The sequence below is a fragment of the Prosopis cineraria genome, unplaced genomic scaffold (genome assembly GCF_029017545.1).
Source record: "Prosopis cineraria cultivar Desert tree isolate PC_DT_omini unplaced genomic scaffold, ASM2901754v1 PC13, whole genome shotgun sequence".
Taxonomy (NCBI): domain Eukaryota; kingdom Viridiplantae; phylum Streptophyta; class Magnoliopsida; order Fabales; family Fabaceae; genus Prosopis; species Prosopis cineraria.
In genome coordinates this window covers 9,828,010-9,855,174 of record NW_026555344.1, presented here as the reverse complement: position 1 = coordinate 9,855,174, position 27,165 = coordinate 9,828,010, and the positions used below count along the sequence as shown (strand labels likewise).

Genomic DNA, 27,165 nt, shown 5'->3' with positions numbered 1-27,165 from the left:
CTATGCTCCTAGAAGTTTGAAAAAATGAGACATGATATTCACGAGCGACGTATCTTTTATTAATTTTATATAATATTCTACCAATCTCAATTTATAAGATATTTTATTAAAAAAATATAATATATTTTTTAAGATTGAATATCAAAGAATATAAGATATTTTTAATTTTTTAAAATATAATTATTATTTTTTTAAAATATTTCTATTGAATAAATTATTTAATATTTATTTTAGGGTGAAATTGAAATACCTTGTTAAATATGAATAAATATAAAAAAAATAGGTTTAATTTAAAAACAAATAATTACTTTATTAAAAATAAAATTCAGTTAAAAATGTCTCACATTTTTAATGAAAGGAGTATTTTTAAACAAAAATACATATACTAATAAAACATATTAAATACATTTTACAATTTTAGTTTTTTAAATTAAAAATATAAACTTTAAAAATAATTTTAATTTAATACTCTATTTATAAAAAAATATAAAAAAGAGAAGATATATATGAAGGATAATATTAAAAAAATCACTAATAAAATCTTATTTTTATTAAAATAGATTATATTTTAAGGACATGTCAAATCTATCCTAAGTTGTCTTATAAATTAAAATGGTGGATAATAATAATAATAATAATAATAATAATAATAATAGTTTTAAATTAATATTTTCTTTTGCGCTGAAACTGTTTATTTAATTTAGTTAACATCAAGTTTGAAGCAGCTATTATCATTGGTTGGCCGGAGAAAAAAAATAGTTGTTATAATTTGCAATATTTGTAGTTATAATCTCAATACGTTTTTATAAAATTCAAACTCAACCATATTATTTAGAAGTTATCACTAACTTCATAATTATATATTTAATAAAATTTTTAAAAATATACTTCGGCCAGAGAAAGTATAAATTGGATCGAGTCGGCTCGCTTTTAAGTAGGCTTAACACTTCCTTAAGTCTCGACGATTAGGCGGCTAGCAAAAGTGTTTCAGGTTTCAGCTACCTTTATCTGCATAATTGAGCAACGTCGTTCATTGATTTTTTTTTTTTTTAATTTGCTTCTATTGATTCGGTTCTTGTCAAAAACAATTTTACTGTAATTAATGATTAATGAATCAATGAAGGGTTGCTATCAATGTTTCAGAGTAAATTATAGCGCAAGGGAGTCCTTTTTGTCCCGAACTCCATAACCAGAGACTCAGAGAGTACGTCTTCGGACTAGAATTTTGGAGTCCCACGGCAATTATTTTCAGTCTCTCGTGCTTTCTAATTTATGTAAATTCTAGGGTTTTATGATTCATCATCTTCTTCTTCTCATCCTCCCCGTTAGGTTCATCGTAATTTGATAAAAATAATTCTTTTTGGGTCGCAGACTATTGTTATTGCAAATCTGAAGACATCGGCATCAGCTTTTACGCAAAACCTCTGTGTAATTTCGCGCATCGGCTTTTACGCAAATCAGTATGCTATGTAATTTGAAGTTCTTTTGCAGAAGAATCAGGTGAATTTCTACTTTGAGGTAAGAATCTTTTGCAGAAATATATAATTGTACAGGTCTGTAGCTGCAGCATATGTGCTCTTTGTACAAGAATAAACAAATTTGCTGTATTTACAATTGAATTTTACTTTTTTGGAATAATCACTATTGGATCCTTTGGCTTGAGGGTGTTAAAACGCGGATATACTTCTCTTAAAGTAGTTGGTCACCTCAATGAAGCATGTAGAATTGTTATATCCTTAATCTAATTTTGATCATTTTGAGGATACGTGTAGCAGTCCCCAAAGACTACTGTAATGGCATTGACTGGTAAAGACCATTTTGCAGTTACGGACCCTGATGCTGTTTAAAAATAATTACAGAATATTCTTTAATGGATGCAAGCTTTATCTCTTATGGTTATAAATGTCTAGATATATTACTATTCAGTACTGTGTATGTAGTTAATGCTTTTACATTGTATATTTTCCACAGTTAGCCGACCTTGATAATGGCAGACCTCAAAGAGCGGCTGTTACTTCCTCCAAAACCAGCATCAGCTCTTAATTTGAGAGAGTCAGTCAATCGGCCAACAGCATCTGGAAGGCAACCCTTGCAAGGGGTGGATGTTTTGGGGCTAAAGAAGCGGGGTCAGGGTCTTCGATCATGGATTCGTGTTGACACATCTGGAAACTCCCAGGTTATTGAAGTTGACAAGTTTACTATGATGCGACGGTGTGATCTACCTGCACGTGATCTTCGCCTGCTAGATCCTTTGTTTGTGTATCCATCAACAATCTTGGGAAGAGAAAAGGCTATTGTTGTAAATCTTGAGCAGATAAGGTGTATTATTACAGCAGATGAAGTTCTTCTCTTGAATTCCCTAGATAGTTATGTATTACACTATGTGATGGAGTTGCAACGTCGGCTAACTACTGCTGGGGTAGGTGAGGTTTGGCAGTCAGATAATTCTGACATGAACCGAAGAAGAGGAAGTAGGAATTTTGACAATGCCTTTAACAACACATCCCCTGATTATCTGCCTTTTGAGTTCAGGGCTCTTGAAGTTGCCTTGGAGTCAGCATGCACATTTCTTGACTCTCAGGTTTGTGGAAGTGCAACATTACATTAGAGTCATGCTTCAATTGATTTAACTTTGTGTTGTTCCATTTCTCCCCTCAAGAGAAGTAAAATTACTGTAAATTGAGACATTTATTTTCTATTAATTAGGCTACATAATAGATTTTGATGAAGCATATAAACTTTCTCAAATATTAACCAGTGTCATTGGGGGGAAGGTATCATTATGTTCTGTTTTAATGATTTAGCATGCTTTTTTATCATAATGACCATGCTTACTATCTCTCTAGCTATTTGAAATATTGTGATAATAGTGACACTTGATTGTCCAAAGAGGTTGATATTTTAACAGATACTTTTTCTTTCATTAACTTTAGAAGTGGGCTGGATTAAGTAGTATTGATTATATGGTCCAACCAGAGGATGTGGATTAATAAATTCAATCTCATTCCTAAGACGTCTTACCAGGGAGACTGTGGGATAAATCTCTCTCACACATCAAAACGTCTCTGCATGTTTCTGGTATTGATTAATTTATGTAGGACCAGTTATCAACAATTCTAGGATTATTATGATATCATATTGTTGCACTAATCACTTGTTTTGAAAAAAAAATAGTCCTTTCGTATTCTTAGGAGCATTGTGCAAGTGTAGAAATTCTGTCATTGATCTTCAAACATGATTCTAATTTCACACTCTTATCTAGAACTCATGCTTTTGCATCCTTGTTAATTTGATTTTAGTAAATCAGCCATTGATAACTCGCTTGATTCTGGCTGTTTTTAAAAGGCAGCAGAGTTGGAAATTGAAGCATATCCTTTACTGGATGAGTTAACGTCAAAGATCAGTACATTAAATTTGGAACGGGTTCGTCGCTTGAAAAGTAGACTTGTTGCCTTGACTAGGAGAGTTCAGAAGGTATTGTCCATATACGTTTTCTTCATGATTGCAAATGGTGCTGAACATAATTTTCTTCTCTTGGTCTCATTCGTTGGTTTTGCTTCTATTACATGCGTGTATTCAGGTTAGAGATGAAATAGAGCAGCTAATGGATGATGATGGTGATATGGCTGAAATGTACCTCACAGAGAAGAAAAGTCGGATGGAGTCATCATTTTTTGGAGATCATCAGTCTTCGATGGGATATAAATCAATTGATGCCGCATCAATTTCTGCCCCAGTTTCTCCTGTTTCTTCACCTCCTGATGCTCGAAAGCTTGAGAAATGCTTAAGCATTGCAAGGAGTCGGCATGAAAGCATGAAAAGTACAGAAAGTGCTACAGACAGTATAGAAGAGCTTGAGATGTTGCTGGAAGCTTACTTTGTTGTAATTGACAGCACCTTGAACAAATTGACATCGGTAAGCACATTATTGTCTATGTAAACTCTTTCTACCTTCCTTCATCAAAAGGTTACTAACATTCTTTCTCATTGCAGTTGAAAGAGTACATTGATGACACAGAAGATTTCATAAACATCCAGCTAGTACGTTTTTTCCCTTGTTTTCTCATTTGTATTTTTTTGGCCTGATCATTTGTATAAATTTGTTATCAAAATGTCTTCATTAGTCCTTTTTATCCTAAATTGTCATCCTTGATTCTAATTATTGTATTACCTCCACAACATGAGAGAAATCAGAAGGTCGATTTTATTTGTGTAGGGAAGAAGTGGTAATATATTTTATAACAACTGATTTCTTGCTTAAGCATATTGCTTTGGTTGTGCGAGGGATTTTGAAAAGTCTCTAGAATCACGTGTTATTTGACTTGTTTCATTTCAGTGTTCTAGGTCATAGAGAGCTAAATTGTACGCCTTTGCCTGCATTTTTATTTGATGGTTTTGCTGATGCGGAAAATTAAAGTAAATATTGTAGAAGTTGACGGATATTTTGTTTGCAGGACAATGTACGCAATCAGTTGATCCAATTTGAGCTTTTACTCACAACGGCAACATTTGTGGTTGCCATTTTTGGTGTGGTAGCCGGAATATTTGGGATGAACTTTGAAATCGCATTATTTGATGTACCCTATGCATTCAACTGGGTCCTTATAATTACAGGAATTTGTGGGGTCTTGATATTTTCTGCCTTTGTGTGGTTCTTCAAATACAGAAGGCTCATGCCCCTATAGGAAGCTGAAGATAGTTTCCGTCAGTAGCCATTATTGTTTTGCTTTGCATTTTTATATGCAGAGAAATTCTTTGAAATTCAATTGCGAATCAATTTTAGGCCTTTCCTTGAAGCATTCTCTGTTAGTACCCTCTATATTTTAAGACGAGTCATTAGTGGATTAGCAGCATAAAGGATTTGTGATATTTTTCTGGACTTGGTTGTTCGGCCCTTGGATTGTACAATGGTTTATTTTTTGCTTTCTATTTATACTAAACAGCCAGCGTATTCAATACTGTTTATAATATAACCCAACTGTTTATGCCTATGAACTAGACTACTAGAGGCTCCTAGGCCGAAAAGCAATTTTAGTTAGCTTGAAATTAAAGTGTTGTTAACTTATGGGAACATAATTGCGTATTGATATGCTTACTTGCCACACTGCTTTTCTGTTTGGAACTTATCCTATCCTGGAGAAAATACCAAGGGAAATATTGTTTCTTTCTGAAGTGTAATGTAAAGCAATTTAAGGGAAATAGGTTGTCCTATGTGCAAGTGAAAGCTTTCTTCACATTGAACTACTGGCACAAATTAAACTTGAATGGTTCTATTTAGTGACTATTAAGGCAAAGCAATACAACATAAAACATTAACAATGGTACTATCATGATGTCTGATGAGCCTAACTAGATGCTGATTGTCAGGCAACATTTGTTATGCTGTAGACAAAAAATATAGATTAGAAAAAGACTGAAACGCTTTTCTGATGAGACACTAATGGGCTTGTTTGTCCACCCCAAGTTTTGTTTGTATATTGCACACGAGCCTGCTCAACTTGTATTGAAGGAATTTAACAGTGTCTCGAGTAATCTGGTTAAAGCGTTTGTGGGACTTTTGAGGTGAGAAGCTTTTTCACCAAGTATTATTATTATTTTTTTTTTTACCAACTTTTCACCCACTATTTATCAAGGCTACATTTTCAGAACTCAAACTTGAGATTTTTTATTAAAACAGTAAACTTTCTTGTTAGTTGAATCAAGTACTTGGTAAAACAAGCAATTTTAGAAGTTACTTTTTTTTTTTTTCTTCTCACAATAAGTTGCATAGATACCTGCGCCAACCATTTTCAACAAATAATCGAATAGACTCAATATTTTGGACCTTCCCTCTGGAGTTTCGTCACTCAGTTTGCTAAGCAGTCATTCACTGATGTGGAAAGCAAGAACAATGACAGCTGCATTGTCTGTTGATCAAAATATCAGAGATACAAGACATGTCATTTAGATACCTCGAGTAACTATTGCCGAAGTAAAGAAAAAGGAAGAGAGATAAATAGCCTACCAAAATTGCTTATTAGGAAGAAAGGCAGAGAGACTCTTGTTATGCTATGCTTTATCAACACCAACTTAGTACTTTATATTTTGATTTTACCTTCCACACTAAGTACTTTAGATTCCAGTTCACTGTCTACTTTCGTTTTTTTTTGTTTTTTTTTGTTTTTGATACAGTGGTAGGTTCAGCAGTCCAGACTTTCACTGGGTTAGGCTTACATAGTCATTGGTGAGCTTGTCATTAACGAAATTTCGGGATTGAAAGGAATTTGATTTCGTGTTGTCTTTTTTAGGGTCTTAAAAAGGACAAAACAAGGAGACCCCTCAAACACTCATGTCAATGACATGATGACACATGCTTTGCCTAAGGGAAAGTAATAGCACTCTCGTGGGTTAATAATGCTGCTGCTTTATTAGTGACTCGCTTTTCTCTGTGATTAAGACTCACTTCGGTCATCCATCATAATTCCATGACCAAGATCTTCCAAAAGTCCATGCCATTTATATCATCCCATTCAAACCATTTATGTGTAAGAATTCTTGTAATTATACAAGAGCTTCATCTAAAGCCTTTGCTGTCATCTTATTCTTTCTTCAAAGTGTTATATATCAGGGGAAATTACTCTCGGGTCCCACACAATGAATCCAAATATAAAAAAGTCATGTGAAATAATAAAATTACTTTAAAGTCTCATATCCTTTACTAAAGCTGCCAATTATTGCTAGATAGTTGTTGATTATTTATAGCTGTTTTGTTATCAACTGAACAATTCTATTAACAACTATCCATCCTTGATTGACAATTGTCAATTTCAATATAGCAATTGACAGTTAATTTCAATATAGAATAAAATTTCCTTTATTATTGCTTTACTTTATTTGGTTAAATTACCAAGTTTTAATGCATAAAAAGCAGAAAAATGGGCAGAATTATATTTTTGAGGAACAGACAGAAACAATGCTATCACTCACTTAAGCAGGCTTGATGAGCACGGTTCTGATATGGAATGCCTTTCTGTCTCCAAGCCAAGGCAGCCTTGCCCTTGACATTAAAGATCTTGGTAAATCATTCCCATGAAAAAAACTGAAGCGCGGAACATGTTCCAACACAACCATCACACACAGGGAATACCAAGGAATTTTGAGTTATCAATTTAAGTTCATGCATCTTTTTAGTGGAGAAAAAAGCACAACTGATTATCTGATATACATACAGTACAACACAAATTTTACAATGCACTCAATTTCAATTGTCCTGAACTGCACTAACTGCGCCGAGCATGAGCTGATGAAAATGAAATTGCAAAAACCTATTCTGTAGTGCTCTTGTGTTTTGTCCTTGATTTGCTGTAAAACTTGGAAGGAGGAGATGGTGAAAACTCGAATGGCAATGGTGGAAGATCCATCTCGCCCTTCAAAATCTTGACAATGTCACCGACATCCGGCCTCAATTCTGGAATTTTCTGTAAGCATGCAAGTGCCAAGTTGATACACAAGCTTGCTTGCTCCTTGTTGTAATCTCTCAGTCTCTCATCTACTAGCTCTAAAATGTTACCATTATGAGCCAAGTGCCTGCACCAGCTTATTAAGTTGGCTTTCTCAAGCTTCATGGGAGACGCAAGAACATGTAATGGTCTTCTACCTGACACAATCACAAGGATCAAAACTCCTAAACTATAAATATCAGCTTTCTCCATTAAGTATCCACACCCTCCATATTCCGGTGCAACATAACAGAGTGTTCCTCTCATGCTGGTTGTGCTACTGAGCTCCCGGCTGAAAAGATCTCCACTCCACATGTCACTACCAATGGAGCGAGTACTCTTCTTCCTCCAACCTCTTCTGAAACTGAACTCCCCATTCTGATCGCTCTCATCCTGAGCCTCTTCAGCAAAGTTTCTTCGCCTGCAAAGATAAAACCTTCTTCCCAAGTCAAAATGTGGCACTTTGAAGCCTTTTTGCAACTTGGTTTGAAGATTTTTCAGCTTACTGCTCTTCTTGCTTAGTTCAGCAAGGTGCTCTTCTTTCCACCACTCTTGCATCTTCCTCGGCTTTTCTTTCGATTCTTCTTTCCCTTTGCTTCTTTCTTCTCAACCACATTATCTGTATCTTCTACTCCAAATGCTTGTAATTGAGGTCCATTTGCTTCATCTGCTTTATGATCTGTTGGACTTGAAGTTTCAACTCTGCTTTTTCATTAATGTTCTTCTTTTCTTCTACCCAATCTGGATTTGATGGACAAATTTGACTTCCTATCCACTCCATCACATAGTCTCTACTACATAATTCATCAGTTCCATCTTGTCTCCACCACCAATCCTTTCCCCATTGTTTCCCATTTATCTTTTCCTCATCCACAGAAGAAGCATTTACAGTACTTAATTCCTTACTGTGATCAATGCTAGAAAACTCATCATCATAAGGAACAAATTTCTGGTTCCAATCATCTCCACCAATATCTAGAGTTGATATTTCCTTTCCCTTTGCATTACAAGTCCTGATTTCGCTTTCATGGGCAATATTGGCATTATAATTGAAGGAACTCAAGTTCAAAGTTTTAACATTGAAACATGTCTTGCTATTTTTAGATGAAGAAGACGCTTGCAAAGCTAAAGCAAAATCTACTTCATTAACACTCTCAACTGGTGTACCAATAGCTGGAGTTGGAGTTTCAGTAGTTAAATTACCTGAAAGCTCTTGGCTCTTCCATAGCTCTTGGCTCCTTCCCAAATCTTGGCTAAACAAATCTACACCAAACTCATTCTCCACTTTGATCCTTGACAATCCAAAGTCTGAAATCTTCCCACGAAACTCTGAATCAAGAAGAACATTGCTTGGCTTAACATCACCATGAATCACTGGTGGGTCACAGCCAAGGTGCAAGAATTCCAGAGCTCTAGAAACATCTAGAATGATGTGGAACCTCCTCTCCCAGCTCAAACTCAAACACCCATCATCTCCAAATAGAGACTCCTGCAAGCTTTTATTGGGCATGTAATCATACACCAACACTCTCTTGTTCTTTTCAACACAATACCCCAAAAGGGTCACAATAAAAGCAGATCTTAAGCCACCCAGAATCTGAAGCTCATTCTGAAACTCTCTCTCTGTCTGCAAAGATAAGGCGTCTAACCTCTTAATTGCAATCAATTTCCCATCTTTAAGTGTTCCTTTGAAGACAGTTCCAGAACCTCCTTTACCAATAACATTGGCGGCGTCAAACCCATTGGTGGCTTGCTTCAATTCTTTGTATGAGAATCTCTCGAGCTTCAAAGGAGCACTCGCATCAAATGGAATGGTTTTAGCTCTATGCACTATCGAATACCATAAGTGGTAAAGAAAGTAGATGATCGAGCATAAAATTACAACAGAGGCTGAGATTGTGAGGGCAAGGAAGATGACTCTGGTTTTAATGAAAAAACTCGGACTTGGAGGGTTGGGACTGGAAGGGAAAGATCTGGAAGGCATGGTGATGAGTGTGACTGTGAAATGTGAACTCAACTTCTGGGTTCTCTCGAGCTTGAAGCTTTTATGGATATTGATCACATTAACGGATGAAGAAGAAAAAGGTAAAGTTAAAACTTGGGGGAGCTTCGGGCGTTCCTCAATTTCTTTATTGGATATTCTCATTTCCTTTCTTTTCTTTACTTCGATTGATCACTGTGGGTATCCGAAGCTGATTGCTTTACGGCTAGACAATTAAAACGAACTGTATTGGAATTCTACTGCTGTTAATTAACTTGGTTTTGTGCTATTAAGTCTCTCTAGTTCTCTTTCTAACGTTATTGAATAATATTGCTCGTTTGTTTTATTGCAATATCAGTGATTAGTGATTGGTATGTTTGGATTAGAAAAAAGGAGGGAAACAAAGGGATGGACCCAAGTTGCCTTTTGACTAAAGAGAAAGTTTTGAAGACAGAGGCATGCATTTACAGAAAAAGAATAAAATAAGATAAAGGGTACAAGAGAGATTGAAGAGGGGAAAAAAACAAAAAAAACACAAATGGATTACAGTGAGATGGAGGATTATGGTACTGAGCAGAGGTTTTGTCTTATACGCCATGACTGGGCCACGTGCAGTGTTTACAATTTAGAGATACTCCTCCCAAATTTTTTTATAAGTTATTTTTATCATCCTCGTTAATAATAATATAAAAAAAATATAAAAATAAAAGTATTCAGAATTTTAAATATATTTTTATATAATAAATTTAAAACATAATATCATATTAATTTTTTATCATAAAAAAATTTTAAAAAATTTTTTAAATATTATTTTAATAATTATATTGTAACTCATAAATGAAATCAAATATTCCATCCATTAAAAAATGTAAGATATTTTTTTTAGAAGTTGAGTGTTCAAAAATATAAAGTATTTTTAGTCTTTTGAGGTGTAATTATTGTCTTTTTTAAAAAGTGTCCTTATTAATAATAACTTTATATTTATCATAGGATGTTTAATAGGAATAAATATAAAAAAATATTATTAATTTAAAAGTAAGTAATTATTTTATTAGGGAATTAAATTTGATTAATTTTTTTTATATTTTTTAAATGAAAGGGTGAATCTTTTAAAATGTGACTAAAGCTTCCCTCCTCCCCCCAAATATATGAGTTTTGACCAAGTTTCAAACCTTGGTTGATTCCAAATTTCCAGTGGCTTCTTGTCTACCATAATTCTCGTATTACATCTTCCCATGTTTGATGTTTCACACGAGAACCCAACATAGCTTAAACTTATGATTACGATAAGGTCAAAAAAAAAAAATCAAAAAACTCTGATTATGATTATGAAGGCCATTATTTTTCCCTTGCTCCCATGCTCTTCATAGTGAGGTTATAATGAAGTATAGGCAAGTGGGCATGCTTAGAGATTTTATTATATTCTTATAAAAAAAAAGAGATTTTATCATAAAAAGAAATAGTAAATTGTTACCATTTTCCGGTATACTAGATATGGGTAAAAAAAAAAATCAAATACTTCCTGTGATCCTAATTAAAAGGAAAAATAAACTAACCACATGGTTTTTAAAGAACGATCACTGATACCTTAACTCCTAGAAAAATGTGAGATTTCAATTTTTCCTTTTATTAAAATGGATGTTAATGATTACAATAAAATGTTATATACTACTCTCTCCATCTCAAAGACACTTTTAGATAAAATCTCACATATAAATAAATTTTATTAAATACACTTAACAATTTTATTTTTTGAAAAAAATATAAATTTTCAAAAATACCCATCATTTAATACATTAAAAAGAGAATGAACAAAAATTAATTATATAGCAAGAAATGATCATATTAAAAACGATACATTTAATAAAATATTAATCTATTTAAAATATTTTATATTTTAAAATAAAAAACTCCTTTAAAAGTATCCTATAATTTAGAATGGAGGGAGTAATTAAAAATATTGCAACAACTTGCTGCAATTAAAAAAGGATGAGGTGAAAAATTAAAATTGACATGAAAGATAAGAATTCTGGTAACTTCAGTTCTTAATCATTGTGTATGTAATAATTTAATTAGAAGATATCTATAATTTATTTTCAATACAATCCTTATTATTAGCAAAGTCTATTTCTTATGCTTTAAAAAAAAAAATAGACAGAACTCTATATTTAGAACCCAGCCCGTCGACATGTGGAGTAACAAAATAATCAACCATAGTAATTTTGTTAATAAAGAAATCACATTAAGAAAATTAAATTTATTTAATAAAATGCACCAGATTCCTTAAATCCAGTGGTTCAATCTCCTGATACACAGAAAGGAAGTGAAGATAATGAATGAATTAAAGTGTTGAGATAGTAAATTATGGATGATGTGCATGGCACAGGTATAGTGGATAATGAAGAGAAGGCATGTGGGTCCCTTCTACCTGCAACCACAGTGATGCTTGTAGAAGACTTTTGGGCATCTAGCATTTAACTCCACATGCCCTCTTCCTCTGGACATATTTAATATTCCATGTTTCATATATTGTACTATTAATTATTATTACCAACATAAATTATCCACCTACCTCCCATTTTTTACAAGGCTTGATTCTTAGCTATAATATCTGATTCTTGTGTAGAGTGTTTCATGACATAATGATACTTGGTTGCTTAGTCTCCATATATTTTTATCTTTTTTTTTTCACTATCATTCAATATAATTTATTTTTAAAACAATTGAAGACAACAAAATTGTGAAATTAAATTGAAAGAATATGATCCTTTTTGTAGTTTAAAAATGATATTTTGACTGAAAGACCCCTTCTTTAATATGCATAGTTAGTTAGTATAAAGGGTCTTTTAGTGAAAGATAATTTTTTCAACGGTCCTTAAATTAAATTTTAAAATTTTGTGGTCCTCAACCATTACTACTTGATTATTTTCTCGTGTCTTTAAATGTGATTTTGACTTTATTTTTTAAGAAGATATTTTTAACTTTTTTTTCACAAATCATATCATACAATATAATCAAATATGATCCAGTTGGACCTATATATATATATATATATATAAAGATTGATTTTTAATTTTTATATTTAAAGTTTGAATGTAACATCTTTTTTAATAGATGTTGAATGTTTTATCATTCAATCTAATCGTGGTTACTAGTTAGTGTATTTTTGATATTTTAAAAAATTTGGAAGACACAAAATAATGAATATAATTAGTCAAGTTCCCCACTCTTTTTTTTTTTAAAGATTATTTTCTTTTTCGATATCTTTTTGAATCTACTTTGAAAGATACCCAGCAACCGCAAAGTCAGTCGCAAAATTATGAAGCCGTTGAGCATATATCAATTTTTACATAATTAGGCTTTTGACTATATCTACGTAACACAGACTCACGGTCTAACTATGTATATGTATGTATAATAATCATCATCAATACAATGAAACATTAGTGCATTTAATTATACTCTTATTTGAGATTATTTTTTGGTTATTTAATTTGATGACAAAACTTAGTATAATTTTTTAAATAAAAAAGGAAGTTTGACTTCAATATTAGAACAAACAAATACCGAAAGAATAAGAAAATGATTATCTTTTAATTATCGCAAAATGATAATGGGATTGTCTTCCTTATTATGACGTGCGGTGTTGGTGCAACATGATTATTGACTTTCATTTCACGTGGAATAATTAAAGCAAGTTATTCACTAACCAAAAAAAAAAAACTAATAATAAATCAAGTTGAGAGGCCATTTATTGCCATCAAGGATAAAAACTAAGAAAAATAATCAATCCATGTTAGGTTTGGTAGAATGAACTAATTACTCATAATATAATAAATTAATATTTCAATTTTTATTAAAGTAAGTACTCATATTAAGTGCCTAACTATATCTCGAATATGATTATTTTCAATTGATGGATATTTGTGATTATAATAAAAAAAACTAAGAAAAATACAAATGGAATTTAGTTTAAAGGAATGAGCTAATCTTTTACGATGATCATGTTTCAAACAATAATATCCCTAATAAGGAGACACTTTAATAGTTAATTAATAGATGGGCACACTTATTTAGTTATTTTAGTTCACATTATAACATAAATATTATTTCATGGGAAGAACCACATTAGTTGGGTCGTGAGACGTGCAATCTGAGCAGAAATTTCAGATGTGATTAAAAAAAAAGCAACTTTGGAGGGACTTTAAAAAAGGTAATAAAAACGCAACTTTATGGGTAACTTTTAATAAAGGCACGCATGTGATTCTTTTTTTTTTTAAAAAAAAGCAAGCAACACCATCTAGTCTAGACAAGTCCACCAATGATAGCTATCCTCAACTAAAGTGCCAATTATTTGACGACGTGTCATCTATAAAAATCATAATTTTTTTTTCTTTTTTTGTGTATGTTCAATGAGGCAAACATTATAGCCTGGACTCGATCAGTTTTTATATATGTTTATCAGGGGTTTGGCTATTTGAATATATATATTTGGATAGCTTGAGCCGGACAAGTTTAGTCTAAATTGAATATAATCTGAATAAATTTAGCCCACCTGAATTATTGATTTTATTAAATTATTTCAGTTTTTTTGAATAATTTAGAACTGAATGGAATCCAAGTGAATCAATCTATGCTCACCGTTGTGTGGGTATATACAAAATATGTAAAGTAGAAGAAAGAACAAAAAGTAATTAAAGGACAATAATAATTTGAATCAGATAATGTAAGATAATGCAGGAAAATTCATAACTTACTCCTACTCTAGCTAATAAATTTATAATAATGCACTATGTTTCAACGTGTACAAGACTGTATCAGAAACCACATTAAACTCTAATTATTAATTAATTAATTATATTATATTATCTAGAGTCGAGAGTAATGGTTGAATTGAACAGGTAACACGATTAAGCATGTTTTCATAAAAGTTTAGACTTAAAAAAATTAGCATTTTTGAGTTTTGAAGTCTAACCTTAATAATCGGATTGGGTAGCTTATTTAGGCTTGTTTTTATTTTATCCTTAAAAAATAAAATATTTTAATTTTTAAATTGAATTTAAATTTTAGAATATATGCTTATATTTTAAAATTAAAATATCTATTATTTATTTATTTTTAAACATTATAATTAATATTTTTAAAAATATGAAATATTAGAATTGAATACTTTAATTTTTAAAAATTCAAAAAGAATAAAACATAATAAAAGGGAGCTTATAATATTAGCCCTAAGCCCTTTAAATAAAAATTAAATTTAAAAAAAATGATTGATTTTAGGATAATCAAACTTATGGGCTTGAGTTCATATAGGATTAGCCTACCTCTTTCCTAGCTCTGGCATTATTCTCTCACTCTGATAAGCCTCTTGATTTTGGGAAAATGAAGTTTAGTCCCAAAAGAGCAAATTAATGATAATTAAGTCACTAACAATTTTTTTGTTGAAAAATCAATTGTAAATATCAATTTAAACAGTTATAAATTTAAAAGTTTTAATTGCAAATGAAAAATGTAAGTTTTAAATATAATAATGAGTTTAAAATTTAAATTTCTTTTTATAAATGTTTGAATTGATGTTTGTAATTTATTTTATAAAAAAATTTATTAAAAAATTTAACTATTTTTTTTTGGGACTTTATTGCCATTCTTCGCTTGATTTTTGTCCATACTTAGGACAGTGATATGAAACCAATTGACTCACAAAGCGTTGTAGATGGGCCTTTCTCAATGACGATGAGCTTATACTTCTATGTGCACTTATCATAATCCATATAACAATACAAAATAACCATTATGTTCTTGCTTATTATTATTTAATTTTATCAAACCAAGCAGCTTAATTACATATTTACATAATTTACCAATGAATTATTCAATTAATGCAATTCACACACATTAATAATTTTTACAAAATTATTCCCACAAACATTCAAAGCCCAAACAAGACGCGCAGTCCATAAAGTAGAAGGTAACCAATAACGTACAAAAGGATTCATCATAATAACAGTGTTAAAAATTTTAAAAGTCAACATGATGACCAGTTTTTCAATTTGACTGACCCCATGAAGGGAAATATCAGTAACTATAAACCAAACTCTTCAGCTTCGTCAATGAAACAACGAAAAATCTGGACATGGAGCTTCAACTTGCACTGTGTGAGCGCTTTTTCTAAGTAAACAACGCGTTCATGAAGTAGGTTTTTACTAGGCCTTTGAAAATCTCGTTAACTAGATCGTGCATTGGCTTGACTCCTATATCATCGATCCAACTTGCAGAGAAGAAAAACATGGTAACGTGTAAGTAAAGAAACAGCGACAAGAGACTAGGAGCCTCCTACGTTGTATATATATAAGGGTAATATGAGTCTCACAGAGTTACAGAAAACAATATGATAAAAAATGAGGTTGTGGGTATTAATGTCGGTGTGTTTTCTGGTTTTGGCACATACACTTGGAATCAAATGTTGTGTAAGAGAAGAGAGGGAAGCACTGCTCAATATCAAGGCTTATTTTCATGAAAACTATGATGACCCACTCGTGGACCAGCGTTTATCTTCATGGGTTACTGATCCTAACAGTGATTGCTGTACCTGGGAACGTGTCACGTGCCATGCTTCTTCTGGTCGTGTTTCTGGGCTGTCTCTCCAAGCTCTTAATTATAGGCCTTCTGATGAATTGGCCTCTCCATAGAAACATCTGCTTATGTTTCCATAGATTTCTCATTGTTCCAAAACTTCAAGGAGCTCACAAGCCTCAACTTCTCCAAAGGTCAATTTCAAAGTTTGGAAAACACTGATGGTACAATCTCACCATGATCTCTTTTGTTTTGTTTTGTTTGTTTTTTTTTTGTTGGGTAGATTACAATCTTATCTTTCGATAGAGCTAAGTTGTTGATTTTTTTAATCAAGTAGTATTTTTGAATTAAATTTTACATGATTCTAGTTATATCCCATGCATGTCATAGTTGTTCAAAATAGGAGGAATCCTAGAAGCATCTCAGTTTTCCTGCATCAAACCATTGTTTGATGTCAAGTGTGAGTGGGCTTGATTGTATGAGAAAAACTCTCATATAAGATAGAATTGAGAAGGAAAAGAGATATATATATGGAAAAGACAACTCAATGCCTTAAGATTTAAGGTTAAGATGTATATCCACTTTTATGCATTCTCTTGGAGCTATTTCGTTGAGCTCTCAGCATCGGCAATTTTCGTATATATTCCTCCAATTCAGATCAAGTCACCGATCAGTTCTGCTAGCAATTTCTTAGGTTTTTGCATCTATATGAAGATATAACTCAGGACAATCAGTCAATCACATGAAATCTGTGTTGACTGGTATTCTTTTTGGCTTTCCAAAATTTTTATTTCAACACCAAATTTGAAGAAAAGGGGACTGCTGAAAAAATAAGAGTAATTGAGCCATATATAGTTTCATCTTGACATCTCCCTTACGATGTTCTATTCTTAACCCTGGTTCCTGTAAAAAGTGAATCGCATTCTAAAGGTTATTTAACTATATCCCAACTTGAGAGTTCTATATCATGTATTGAAGGTAGAGATTATTTTGAATCATTGCTATACAGTTTTGGCTAATCTAAGCAACCTGGAAGTCCTTGTACTGAAAAGCAATCACCTTGGTGGATCTCTGCCATTTCAAGGTAAGCAAGAGTCATCATGGTCACCCTCGCATCAAATTATCCCAGCTTATACTTCATACATACATACATACATATATTAACAGCACTTGAGTATTTTTGGCCTTAGATATATGTAAACTGAAGAAGATACGTGTGCTGGATTTTAACGACAATGCATTCAATGGTTCATTGGAGAAATGCTTGGCCAACTTGACATCTCTTCAAGCTCTTGATCTCTCGATGAATATCCTATCAGGGGAAATACCAGCATCAGTTATAGCTAGTCTTACATCCCTTGAGTATTTTTCATCTGTGAGTAACAATTTTAAAGGCTTATTCCCTTTGAGTTCCTTCAACAATAATACACGGCTTAAGGTACTTGCACTTCAAATGTACACCAATGAGTTTCAAGTGGATACTGAGAGTGAAGCTCTCCCTTGGGTCCCCCCATTTCAATTAGAAGTTCTTCACTTGGCAAATTGTAAAGTAAACGCACCCAGTGGAACATTCCCTTCCTTTCTCTTTTACCAACATGACTTGCACTATCTTGATCTCTCAAATAATGATTTGGTTGGAGAGTTTCCAAATTGGTTGATTCTAAACAACACAAACCTCAGGTCTCTGATTTTGCATAATAACAAGTTCACAGGGCCTTTGGAGCTCACAACCTACATAGATCAACCTCCTATTCCCTTGGTTCATTTGCAGCTCTTCGCCAACAATATGAAGGGAAAGCTTCCCGCAAATATTGGTCTGTTGTTTCCAAATTTGGAGATTCTAAATATGTCAAGAAATGGATTTAATGGTGGTATTCCTCCATCAATCACAAACATGTCCAAGTTGATTGCTTTGGACTTGAGCAGAAACGAATTTTCTGGTGAAGTTCCTGAGTCTTTGTGGGCAGGCTGTGCTTCATTGAGATTCTTGATTCTGTCACATAATAACCTACAGGGGAAATTATTCCCTTCTCACTTGAACTCTTCCTCTCTGACATGGTTATTCTTGGACAACAACTACTTCAATGGTTCACTGGAAGGTGGAATATGGGACCTCCCAATTCTTAAGGTGTTAGATATTTCTAACAATGGTTTCTGGAGTATGATTCCTAGTTTCATCACAAACACTTCAACCTTACGAGTGATAAACCTATCAAAAAATAATTTTAATGGTACACTACCCAGAGAGTTTTGCAAACTTGACCTCTTGCATTTGCACCTCTCTCATAATAAATTCACTGGTCCAATACCAACTTGCTATTTGAATATGGGAGGGTTGGTCTCCCTGCAACTGCAAGGCAATCTCTTTGTAGGTTCCATTCCCACATTAATGAGTTCAGGTAGCTACTTAGTGGCACTTGATTTGAGGGACAACAATTTATCTGGTGTTATTCCAGATTGGATTGTCAGAATGAAGTCATTGAGAGCTCTTCTTTTGGGTGGTAATCAGCTACAAGGCCAACTTCCTAACCAGTTGTGCCAGCTCCAGAAAATGAGTTTTTTGGATCTGTCACGTAATAACTTCACTGGGGATATTCCTACTTGCTTTGATAAAGTCTCATTTGGAGCATGGGAAAACAGATTTACTGAGCGTGATATGACATTAATTTTTTCAGATTCCCGATACCAGTACGCTCCACTTCAACTTCAGCTATTTTTTGAACAAAATCAGTATTTTATGACAGCAGTGGCCGGTGGACTTGAAGTAGATTTTATGACAAAAAATTTGCAGCTTCAATACAAAGGGGACATTTTGAGGTTTATGTCAGGAATAGACTTGTCAGGCAATCAATTAACAGGAAAAATCCCTCAGGAGATAGGATATTTGGCTTACCTTCATGCATTGAACTTATCTCACAATCATTTAAATGGATCCATTCCAAAAAGTTTCCATAACCTTTCAGCCATAGAGAGCATAGACCTTTCAAACAACAACTTGAGCGGCCAAATCCCTGTCCAGTTACAGGACTTGAACTTTCTAGGTGTCTTCAATGTGTCCTACAACAATTTGTCGGGTAGAGTGCCTAGTGGTTTAACCTTTGATGACAGCAGCTTTATAGGAAATGAATATCTCATTTGGAACAATAGCAACAGAGGTCCCAACGCACACGTACCACCACCACCACCTCCACTCAGCAATGACGCAAAGGAGGATGAATCTGTCATAGATTTTACTTCCTTTATTTGGAGTTTCTCTGCATGCTATGTCGCAGTGTTAGTTATTATGGCAACAGTTCTCTGGATCAACCCATACTGGCGAAGGTTGTGGTTTTATCATATTGACAGTTGTCTCTATAGATGTTTGTATCCATATCTCAAAGATGCATTCTGGTAGAGTTTACAGGAGTGTTGAATAAATTGCACGAGAACCTTAGATTTGTTGACTTGTGCTAGAAGCAAAGATTTATGTAATTTCACTGTAAACCTGTATTGTTCTATTATTAATCCATGTGATGTATGCTGATGTTATATTTATTGTAATGTGAGTTGTATAACATGTAATTTTTTGTTGTACTATTTAAACTCTGATGTCCTCTGGTAAAATTTTAGTGATTTAAAATATTAATCCTTATATTTTTTAAAAAATTAATATGTATATTTTATTTCCCAAAATAATATTTGAATTAGTTAAAATTTCAGGAACAGACGGAGTCAAAATTTAAGGAATGAGTTACAATTGAGTTAAAACTATAAAAACTCAATTATAATAAGTCAAAATTTAAAAATTAAGTTATAATTGAGTCAAAATTATAGGATCAAATGATTGATAAAGTTGTATGATTAAGATAACTTCAAAACTTGCAAATATAAGTAAGTAATTTATTTAACACAATGAATATAAAAATATGAATCAGCTGGGATGTTTGGTGTGAGATGCAAACATCTTTTTGGTGATGAGGAAGTTGACATTACTGGATCAGTAGTACTACTTTTCGTAAAGCTAAATCTGATCTTTCTTTGTTGAATCTGTCTACTAAGATTAACAAGCATTACAACAGTAAGGCTGATTGGATTCTGGGATTTAATGCTTGTGAATTGGAACTCTTCCTGTGGCGCTAGCTGAATTGTCTGGGATCATTTATGGGCTGCATATCTGCGGGGCTAGAGGATTTTGTCGAGTTAAAGTTTTCACTGATTGTGCAGAAGCTATTAACTTAATCTATTGCAGTAATGTTAATTATCACCCTTTCAAAGATATCATTGAGCAAGCAAGATTGCTCTTACAAAAAGAGTGACGTAACACAAACTAACATCATGTTTTGAGAAGTCAATTTTTGTGTTCACTATATTTAACTAGTAATGCTACTTTTACTTAGATTGTTAGTATATCTGATCACCCACCCCCTTGTTGCATTAAGGTGGTGGATGATGAGAGAATTTTCTCCTTTATAACCACTTAATCAGTTGCACTTTGTTTAATCAAGTTTTAATTCAAAAAAAAAATGTCAATCAATACAAAAAATAATATTATCCTTAAAATAATAATTAAAATTTAAAAAAGATAGTTGTAGTAGTAATAATAATAATAAAACATGACAATCCATAACTTGACAGGCTATAGTCATCCGTGAGTTATGGATAAGAGGATGAGCTAACTGAACCTGTACGTATTTAAATAAGTTGGAAATTTTTTAATTCAATCAATCACTTTTTGTCAAGTTGACCATATGAATTTTAACCCATATTTTTAGCTCTACTCTCAACTTTCTTTCACTTTCATTCCCATTTTCTTTAAACACTCTTACTCCCATACAAAGCAGGACATTAATTAGCTTTATCAAAAGATGAGACTGGAATCAATAATCTAACAAAAATAATGACGAGGCTGCACCTACCTCCAGTGTTCATCAAACTGTCAAATCGACCCTTGGATAAGTTGAGACTTGTCAAGTCTTTGAAGGTTTGGAACAAAGAGAAATCAATGTGTATATCCTCTTGAGGCCTGTAATTAAGACATTGCAGATCAAGCCTCGAAACTCGACCAGAAGAGGCGTGGCACCTGACTCAATTCCAGGTGCACAATTACGGTTCACAACAATAATCTCTGGGCCACAAAAGTGTCATTGTTGGATTAGTTACGAAAATAAGCCTTAATACTCACTAATGCTTCCCTCTCTTCTCTCACGCAACATCTGATTCCAAGCGTTTGAGCCAAAACCAGAAAACATACCAGCAAGATCTTCACCAACCTTATTTCCATTTTTTTCTGTATGCAACATATCACAAGCATGGCATCCTCTTATATACAAATTACGAGGCTCATGCATTCATTTTATGTTATTAATGCATGAGTTCACCAAATTTCAAAGACCTTCTTCTTTGAAACGAGTTATTCACGTACAAAATGTCTCATCACTGAGTGAATATTGAAGCTCCATGTCCAGATATTTTTCCTTGTTACATTGACAAAGATGAAGAGTTCATTTATACATATGGACCCATGTTTCCCCTGCCTTTTGAAAAACTTGCACTTGAGTAGATAAACACCTCTGGAATTGTCAACACTTGCAATTAATATGACCTCTATGCACGATATCGTAATAAATCAATATGACATTTGCCAACAAAAGTTAGTCCCGTTAATAAAAATTTGACCCACAAGGTTCTAAGTTCAAATCTCAATATTAATGTAAAAAATTTATTGGTGAACAATTTATAGGTATATATGTAAATGCCTTTTGAGTTGGAGTCACACATTGGTCCTGGTAAGCTCCTGAAACTGAATTTATTTAAATTTTTTTAAAGAAAAAGGAAAATATAAATATTATAAATGTTAATCCTTATATTTTTAGCATGTTTTGGTATTAGTTATTATATTTTTTTGTTTCTCCTAATCCTTTATGTTTCATCTGTATGCAATGTGTCACTAATAGAGTTTAATTTGTTGATGTGTATATGATCCTGTTAAATATGTTGTTGAGTTGATAAAATTATGATGAGTTGAACATTGTATGGGCAAAATACTTTCTGCCCTAACCATCACTTCTTCATTCTTATAAAGCTTGGCTTATCATGCATTTAAGGATTATGATTCTATGTCATTCTCATTTCATTTTAACTTTTACTTATTTTTATATAACTCATCATGATTTTAACAAATTAGCACAGGAAGTAACAAAATTTATGTGCACGTTAATCAGCATTAAGTCTTTATAGTCATATTTAAAAATATAAGGACTAACATTGCAAATGAATGAAACTTAAAGGACTAGGAATAATGGAAAAAAAATTATAGAGATTAATATTGAAATGCTCCTTTGACCCTTTTTATAAATCATTTTTACCAATCTTATCAACACCAATGTAAAAAAAGTGTAAGGAATAAAAGCGTGTAAAATTTTAAATATGTCTTTATATAACAAATCTAAAAAATGATGTCATATTATTATTCTCTCATGTAAAGAGTAATTTTAAAAATAATTTTTAAATATTATTTAAAAAGAAATACTGTAACTTATAAATGAAATCAATAAACCTTTTAGAATATGTTTTATAAAAATATAGGGAACAATTTGTTTAGAAATGGAATCATGGGCCGAGACCCATAAGATTTACCCCCTTGACCAACTAAAGTAAGTGGGCCAAAGTGGGGACAAAAAACACTCATTCTTGGCCAATTTTTGTGTTGGATCACTTAGCCTATCAGGGGATGCTCCCCTACCACATATGCCCAGGGCCGGTCCATTTGTGGGTAAAAAATTAGTTTTAATATTAAAAATCCTTATTTCCGTTTTTCTTTCCATTTTAACTAATTTTATTAGAGTCAAATATGTACTATTAACAAAAAAAATTGTATCTTAGTTCATTTATTTGTTACGGATTATGAACATAATGATGAATAATCAACTTCAAAGGTTAATGTTTTGTCCAATGACAAAGTCACATTGAAGCGTGAAGGACAAATGCATCCCTTCATTTTAAGGAATATTGGAAAGTTGGTATATAAATTTTAATATTTTGCATAAATATATTAAAAATTTTGACCTATTTATTGTAACATTTCAATTTTACTTTTAGTATTTTAGTAACATTAAGATGGAATTTCATGATAATTGCAATTTACCATGTAATTAGTCGAGTAAAGACAAATTACTCCAAAAATAATTAAAGGCATAATTCTTAGAAAAAGAGAAAATTTATAAGATTGGGTGAAATGAAGTCAAATAAGCATTTAAAATAGTGTTTCATTTTACGATATTATAATTATTTAATTATTAGACAATTTTATTTTAACAAAACATATGATATTAGCCAAATATTTAAAATCTTTAGAAGAGAAATTTTACTATTTACGTATAAATAAATTTTTTATCAAAAAAGAGAAAAGAAAAAAAAAATAAAACATTGATAATCATGACTTATGTTGCCCACGTACTCTTCTATTATGCATTTCAGTCAATTCAGCCTTCTCTTTTCCCACTATTGTGAGAAGCAACAAGCATGGTTTCTTGGGCAAGAAGCAGAGGGCCACATTCATGGAATTTGAGTATGCTTTGACTATCAAATTGGTATCCCAACACTAACAACAGCCGTGACGTATTTAGACAATATCATTGATCCTTGAATTTTTTTTTGTTTTGCTTGCAAAAAATGTAAAAATTAATATCAGCCTACTATATTTTACATAATTTTCAAATTTGCCCCCAATAGATTTGCTGTTGGATTCGTCCCTGGTCAACAGTCAACTTAAGGACAAAGTTTTCCAATTTCATTGATGGGCAGGGGAATCATATTGGTCCTTACATAAGCACGTGCATTGTGTTGATGACAAGTGATAAAAAGTGGTGGTAGTTAAAAAGTGAAAAGCAAAAAAATTTTAAGTAAAATCTTTTGATTGGAGGAATTTGAGAGTTTTAAAGAAGTGCTAAGTTATTGTGAAAAAATATGACTAAAAAGGTAAAGAAGGTTGTTAAGAAGTTTTGAGAGAATTAACAAATTTTGGCCCAAGAAATAAGAATAAGGAGTCTTGATGGTGAAAATTTATGCAATAATGATGAAAACTAGAAAAAGTATTGTATGGTTAAGAAAGAAATTAAGAAAATTGTGAGTAAAGCTCATTTTAAAGTATTTAAAGAGTTTTACAATGGTCTCAAGACAAATGATCAAGAATAAAAAATTTATAAGATTATTAAGAGTTGGAAAAGAAAATTAAGAAATCTGAAACAAGCAAAATGCTTAAAAGATGAAGAGAAAATTTTTTTTGTCACAGATGGTGATATTAAAAACATATGGGAAATGTATTTTTTCAGACTTTTCAATGATGTAGAAGGTTTATCTAATAACTTAGAAAATTTAGTAACTCATGAAGAAGAATAAAATTTGTTATTCTATTAAAGGATAAGCGATAATGAGATAAAGGAAGCTTTTAAAAAATCATAAATTAAAAAATCATAAATGATAGAGCTAATAGACTTAATCATATTCCTATTAAAGTGTAGAAATATTAGGTGAAAAAGGGATGCGGTGGCTAACTAAGTTATTTAACGAGATCTTATAGTCTAAGAAAATGTATGACAATTGTAGGAAAAACACTGTAATTAACTATAGAGGGATTAAATTTATGAGTCACACAATAAAATTGTGAAAAAAAATTATTGAGTATAGGTTGAGATTGGATACTAGTATTTTTGAGAATTAGTTTAACATCATGCTAGGTAGAGTGACTGAAAAAGCGATTTATCTACTAAAAAAATTAATAAAAAAGTATCGATGTAAAAGTAAAGATTTAGACATGATTTTCATTGATATAGAAAAAATTTATGACTATGTTATTAAAAGAAATGTTTTGGAAAGACTTGGGAAGAAAACAAGTAGTCTAGGTTACCTATATTAGAGCTATACATGATTTATATATATATATATATATATATATGAAAAGGCAACAACTAACATAAAAATGTCTAGTGGTGAAACAAATGACTTATATATAAGGATTGGACTATATCAAGGATCATCTTTGAGTTTTTATTTGTTTGACTTGATACTAGATGTTTGACTAAACATATTTAAGAGGAAATCCTCAAATGTATGCTTTTTTCTCATAATATAGTTTTTATTGTAGAAATAAGAGAAGATATTAACAATAAACTTGAGTTATGGAGGAGGATATTGAAGTCAAAAGGTTTTCACTTGAGTAGGAGTAAGATGAAATATTTGCATCATGATTTTGATAAAATATCAATTAGTAGTAATTCGAAAGTGAAATTGAGAGATTAGATTATATTTCAAGTGAAAAAGTTTATATATTTACGAGTTATTATTGAACATGTAGGAAAAGGCTAAATGAGTTATTTATAATTGTAAGGTATCAAATAAACTTAAAGAAAAATTTTATCAAACTTCTATAAAACCAATTATATTATATTGTAGTGAATGTTAAGCTTTAACAGGATAGTAAGAGTATAAAATAGGAGTAACAAATATGAAAATGTTAAGATGAATATGCGAGCATATACATAAAGATAAAATTCGAAATAGGCATATACAAAAAAAGAGAGGACATAACACCTATTGAGAAAAATAATAGTAAAAAATCATTTGAGATAATTTGAACATATACAAAGTAAACCATGGGAAGTACCAATAAAGAGAGTATACTGAATAAATTTGAGATCTACTAAGAAAGGTAGAGAAAGGCTAAAAAGATCACTTATGAAAATTGTTATCTGAAACCCCTTAATTAATAACATTCATAGAAGCTACTTAAATGATACAGCGCAATAATATTGTATAATCCATATAGTTAACCTTACCTCTTAAAATCAGGCTTGTTGTTGTATAAGCATGTCCATTGCAACTCTTCGTATCCATACAACAACACAAATTTGAACATGGAGATTAAGAACCTGTTTGATTACATGTTTTTAAATTTTTTATTTTGAAAAATTAAAAAAAAAACTTGCTCGAAAATATGTTTTCAATCATCCTTTTTGAAAAAAAAAAGTTAAAAGTTATTCTGAAAAACTAAAAAACTAGAACATCTTATAGATATATTATTACTTTTGTTTTACAAAACTAGAAAGCTGAGTTAATGCTTATAATTATAGGAATTAAATTGCATCAAATTAATATTCGGAGACTGAATTATAATTAAGTTAAAATTATAAAAATTAAATTATATAACAAATTAAAGTTTAAAAATTGTGTTATAATAAAATTAAAACTATAAAACTAAATAAATAAATTTTCCAAAAAATTATAAAATCCAACCGATTGACCTCATCCAAAATTCTTGAAGCGGCCCTCTAGTCAGACTAGGTAACCTGTGTTGGGTTTTAATATACGATTTCTATTAAGTGAGGCTTTTTCTACGTGTAATGTAATGACTCGACTCCTTTGAAACGTGTGGTCATGACTCATGCATTAATATAATGACATGTCTATATATAATGTCATTAAGCTTGCAAGAAACTAGAAAGAGACACTTGGTAACTACTTGTATATAAAGGAAAGCCATGCTGGCATTCGATACATGAATGAATCTAAGGAGTTTCAGAAAATTAAACAATGGAACTGAGGTTGTCTGTATTGTTGTTAGTGTGTTTTCTGGTTTTGGCACAAACACTTGGAATCAAATGTTGCCTGAGAGAAGAGAGAGAGAAGGACTGCTCAATATTAAGGCTTATTTTCTGAATTGCTACGAAATTGACACTCAGTGGCCTGGCGATTATTGTCGTCCTGAGTTCTGATCCACACAGTGATTTCTGTAAGTGGAATGGAATTTTGCCACGTGCCATCCCTCTTCTGTCGTCGTTCAATGCTTTTTCTTCAAGCTTTTAATTATGTAAGTGGAACCACATTGGCTGATGTCCCCGTGGGTTTTTCAATGTTCCAAACTGCAAAGACTTGACAAGCCTCAACTTCTCCCAAGGTCAACTCAGCACTTTGAAGAACACTCGAGGTATTAATTTATTGGCAAAATTAATTTACAAGTCTTTATAATTTCTTTTTAAATTTTGAATTAAATTTTTGTAGTTTATTTTATTTTCATCAAATCCTTATAGTTTAATCATTAGGTTTGTTAATATTAAAGGTTAAAATCCATAAATTTTTTCTTAAAAAAATAAAATTTAG

General features: G+C 31.8%; 3 protein-coding genes across 6 annotated transcripts; 2 read left to right on the top strand and 1 right to left on the bottom strand.

Moving 5' to 3' along the window:
- Positions 1–938: 938 nt before the first annotated feature.
- On the top strand, positions 939–4,879 carry LOC129290716 (magnesium transporter MRS2-1-like). Of its 4 annotated transcripts, XM_054927607.1 has the most exons (8): positions 939–991; positions 1,144–1,204; positions 1,372–1,518; positions 1,972–2,581; positions 3,346–3,474; positions 3,581–3,916; positions 3,994–4,041; positions 4,455–4,879. In XM_054927607.1, exons 4-8 carry the CDS (start codon positions 1,988–1,990, stop codon positions 4,683–4,685), a joined length of 1,338 nt encoding a protein of 445 aa, XP_054783582.1. In that variant the 5' UTR covers positions 939–991; positions 1,144–1,204; positions 1,372–1,518; positions 1,972–1,987; the 3' UTR covers positions 4,686–4,879. The 4 variants fall into 4 exon arrangements, with proteins under 4 accessions (XP_054783582.1, XP_054783584.1, XP_054783581.1 ...); XM_054927609.1 differs by lacking the exon at positions 939–991 and having other exon boundaries at positions 1,019–1,204; positions 1,372–1,500; XM_054927606.1 differs by lacking the exon at positions 939–991 and having other exon boundaries at positions 1,020–1,204.
- A 2,241-nt stretch (positions 4,880–7,120) lies between these two features.
- Positions 7,121–9,710, bottom strand: LOC129290714 (putative receptor-like protein kinase At1g80870). Its single transcript, XM_054927605.1, is given in 2 exon segments — positions 7,121–8,085; positions 8,087–9,710. Coding segments are annotated over 2 exon segments (2,319 nt in total). The 5' UTR covers positions 9,625–9,710; the 3' UTR covers positions 7,121–7,304.
- A 6,165-nt stretch (positions 9,711–15,875) lies between these two features.
- On the top strand, positions 15,876–19,560 carry LOC129289880 (receptor-like protein 1). The gene is made up of 4 exons (XM_054926640.1): positions 15,876–16,080; positions 16,173–16,256; positions 17,042–17,116; positions 17,223–19,560. Exons 1-4 carry the CDS (start codon positions 15,876–15,878, stop codon positions 19,424–19,426), a joined length of 2,568 nt encoding a protein of 855 aa, XP_054782615.1. The 3' UTR covers positions 19,427–19,560.
- The last annotated feature ends 7,605 nt before the right edge of the window (positions 19,561–27,165 follow it).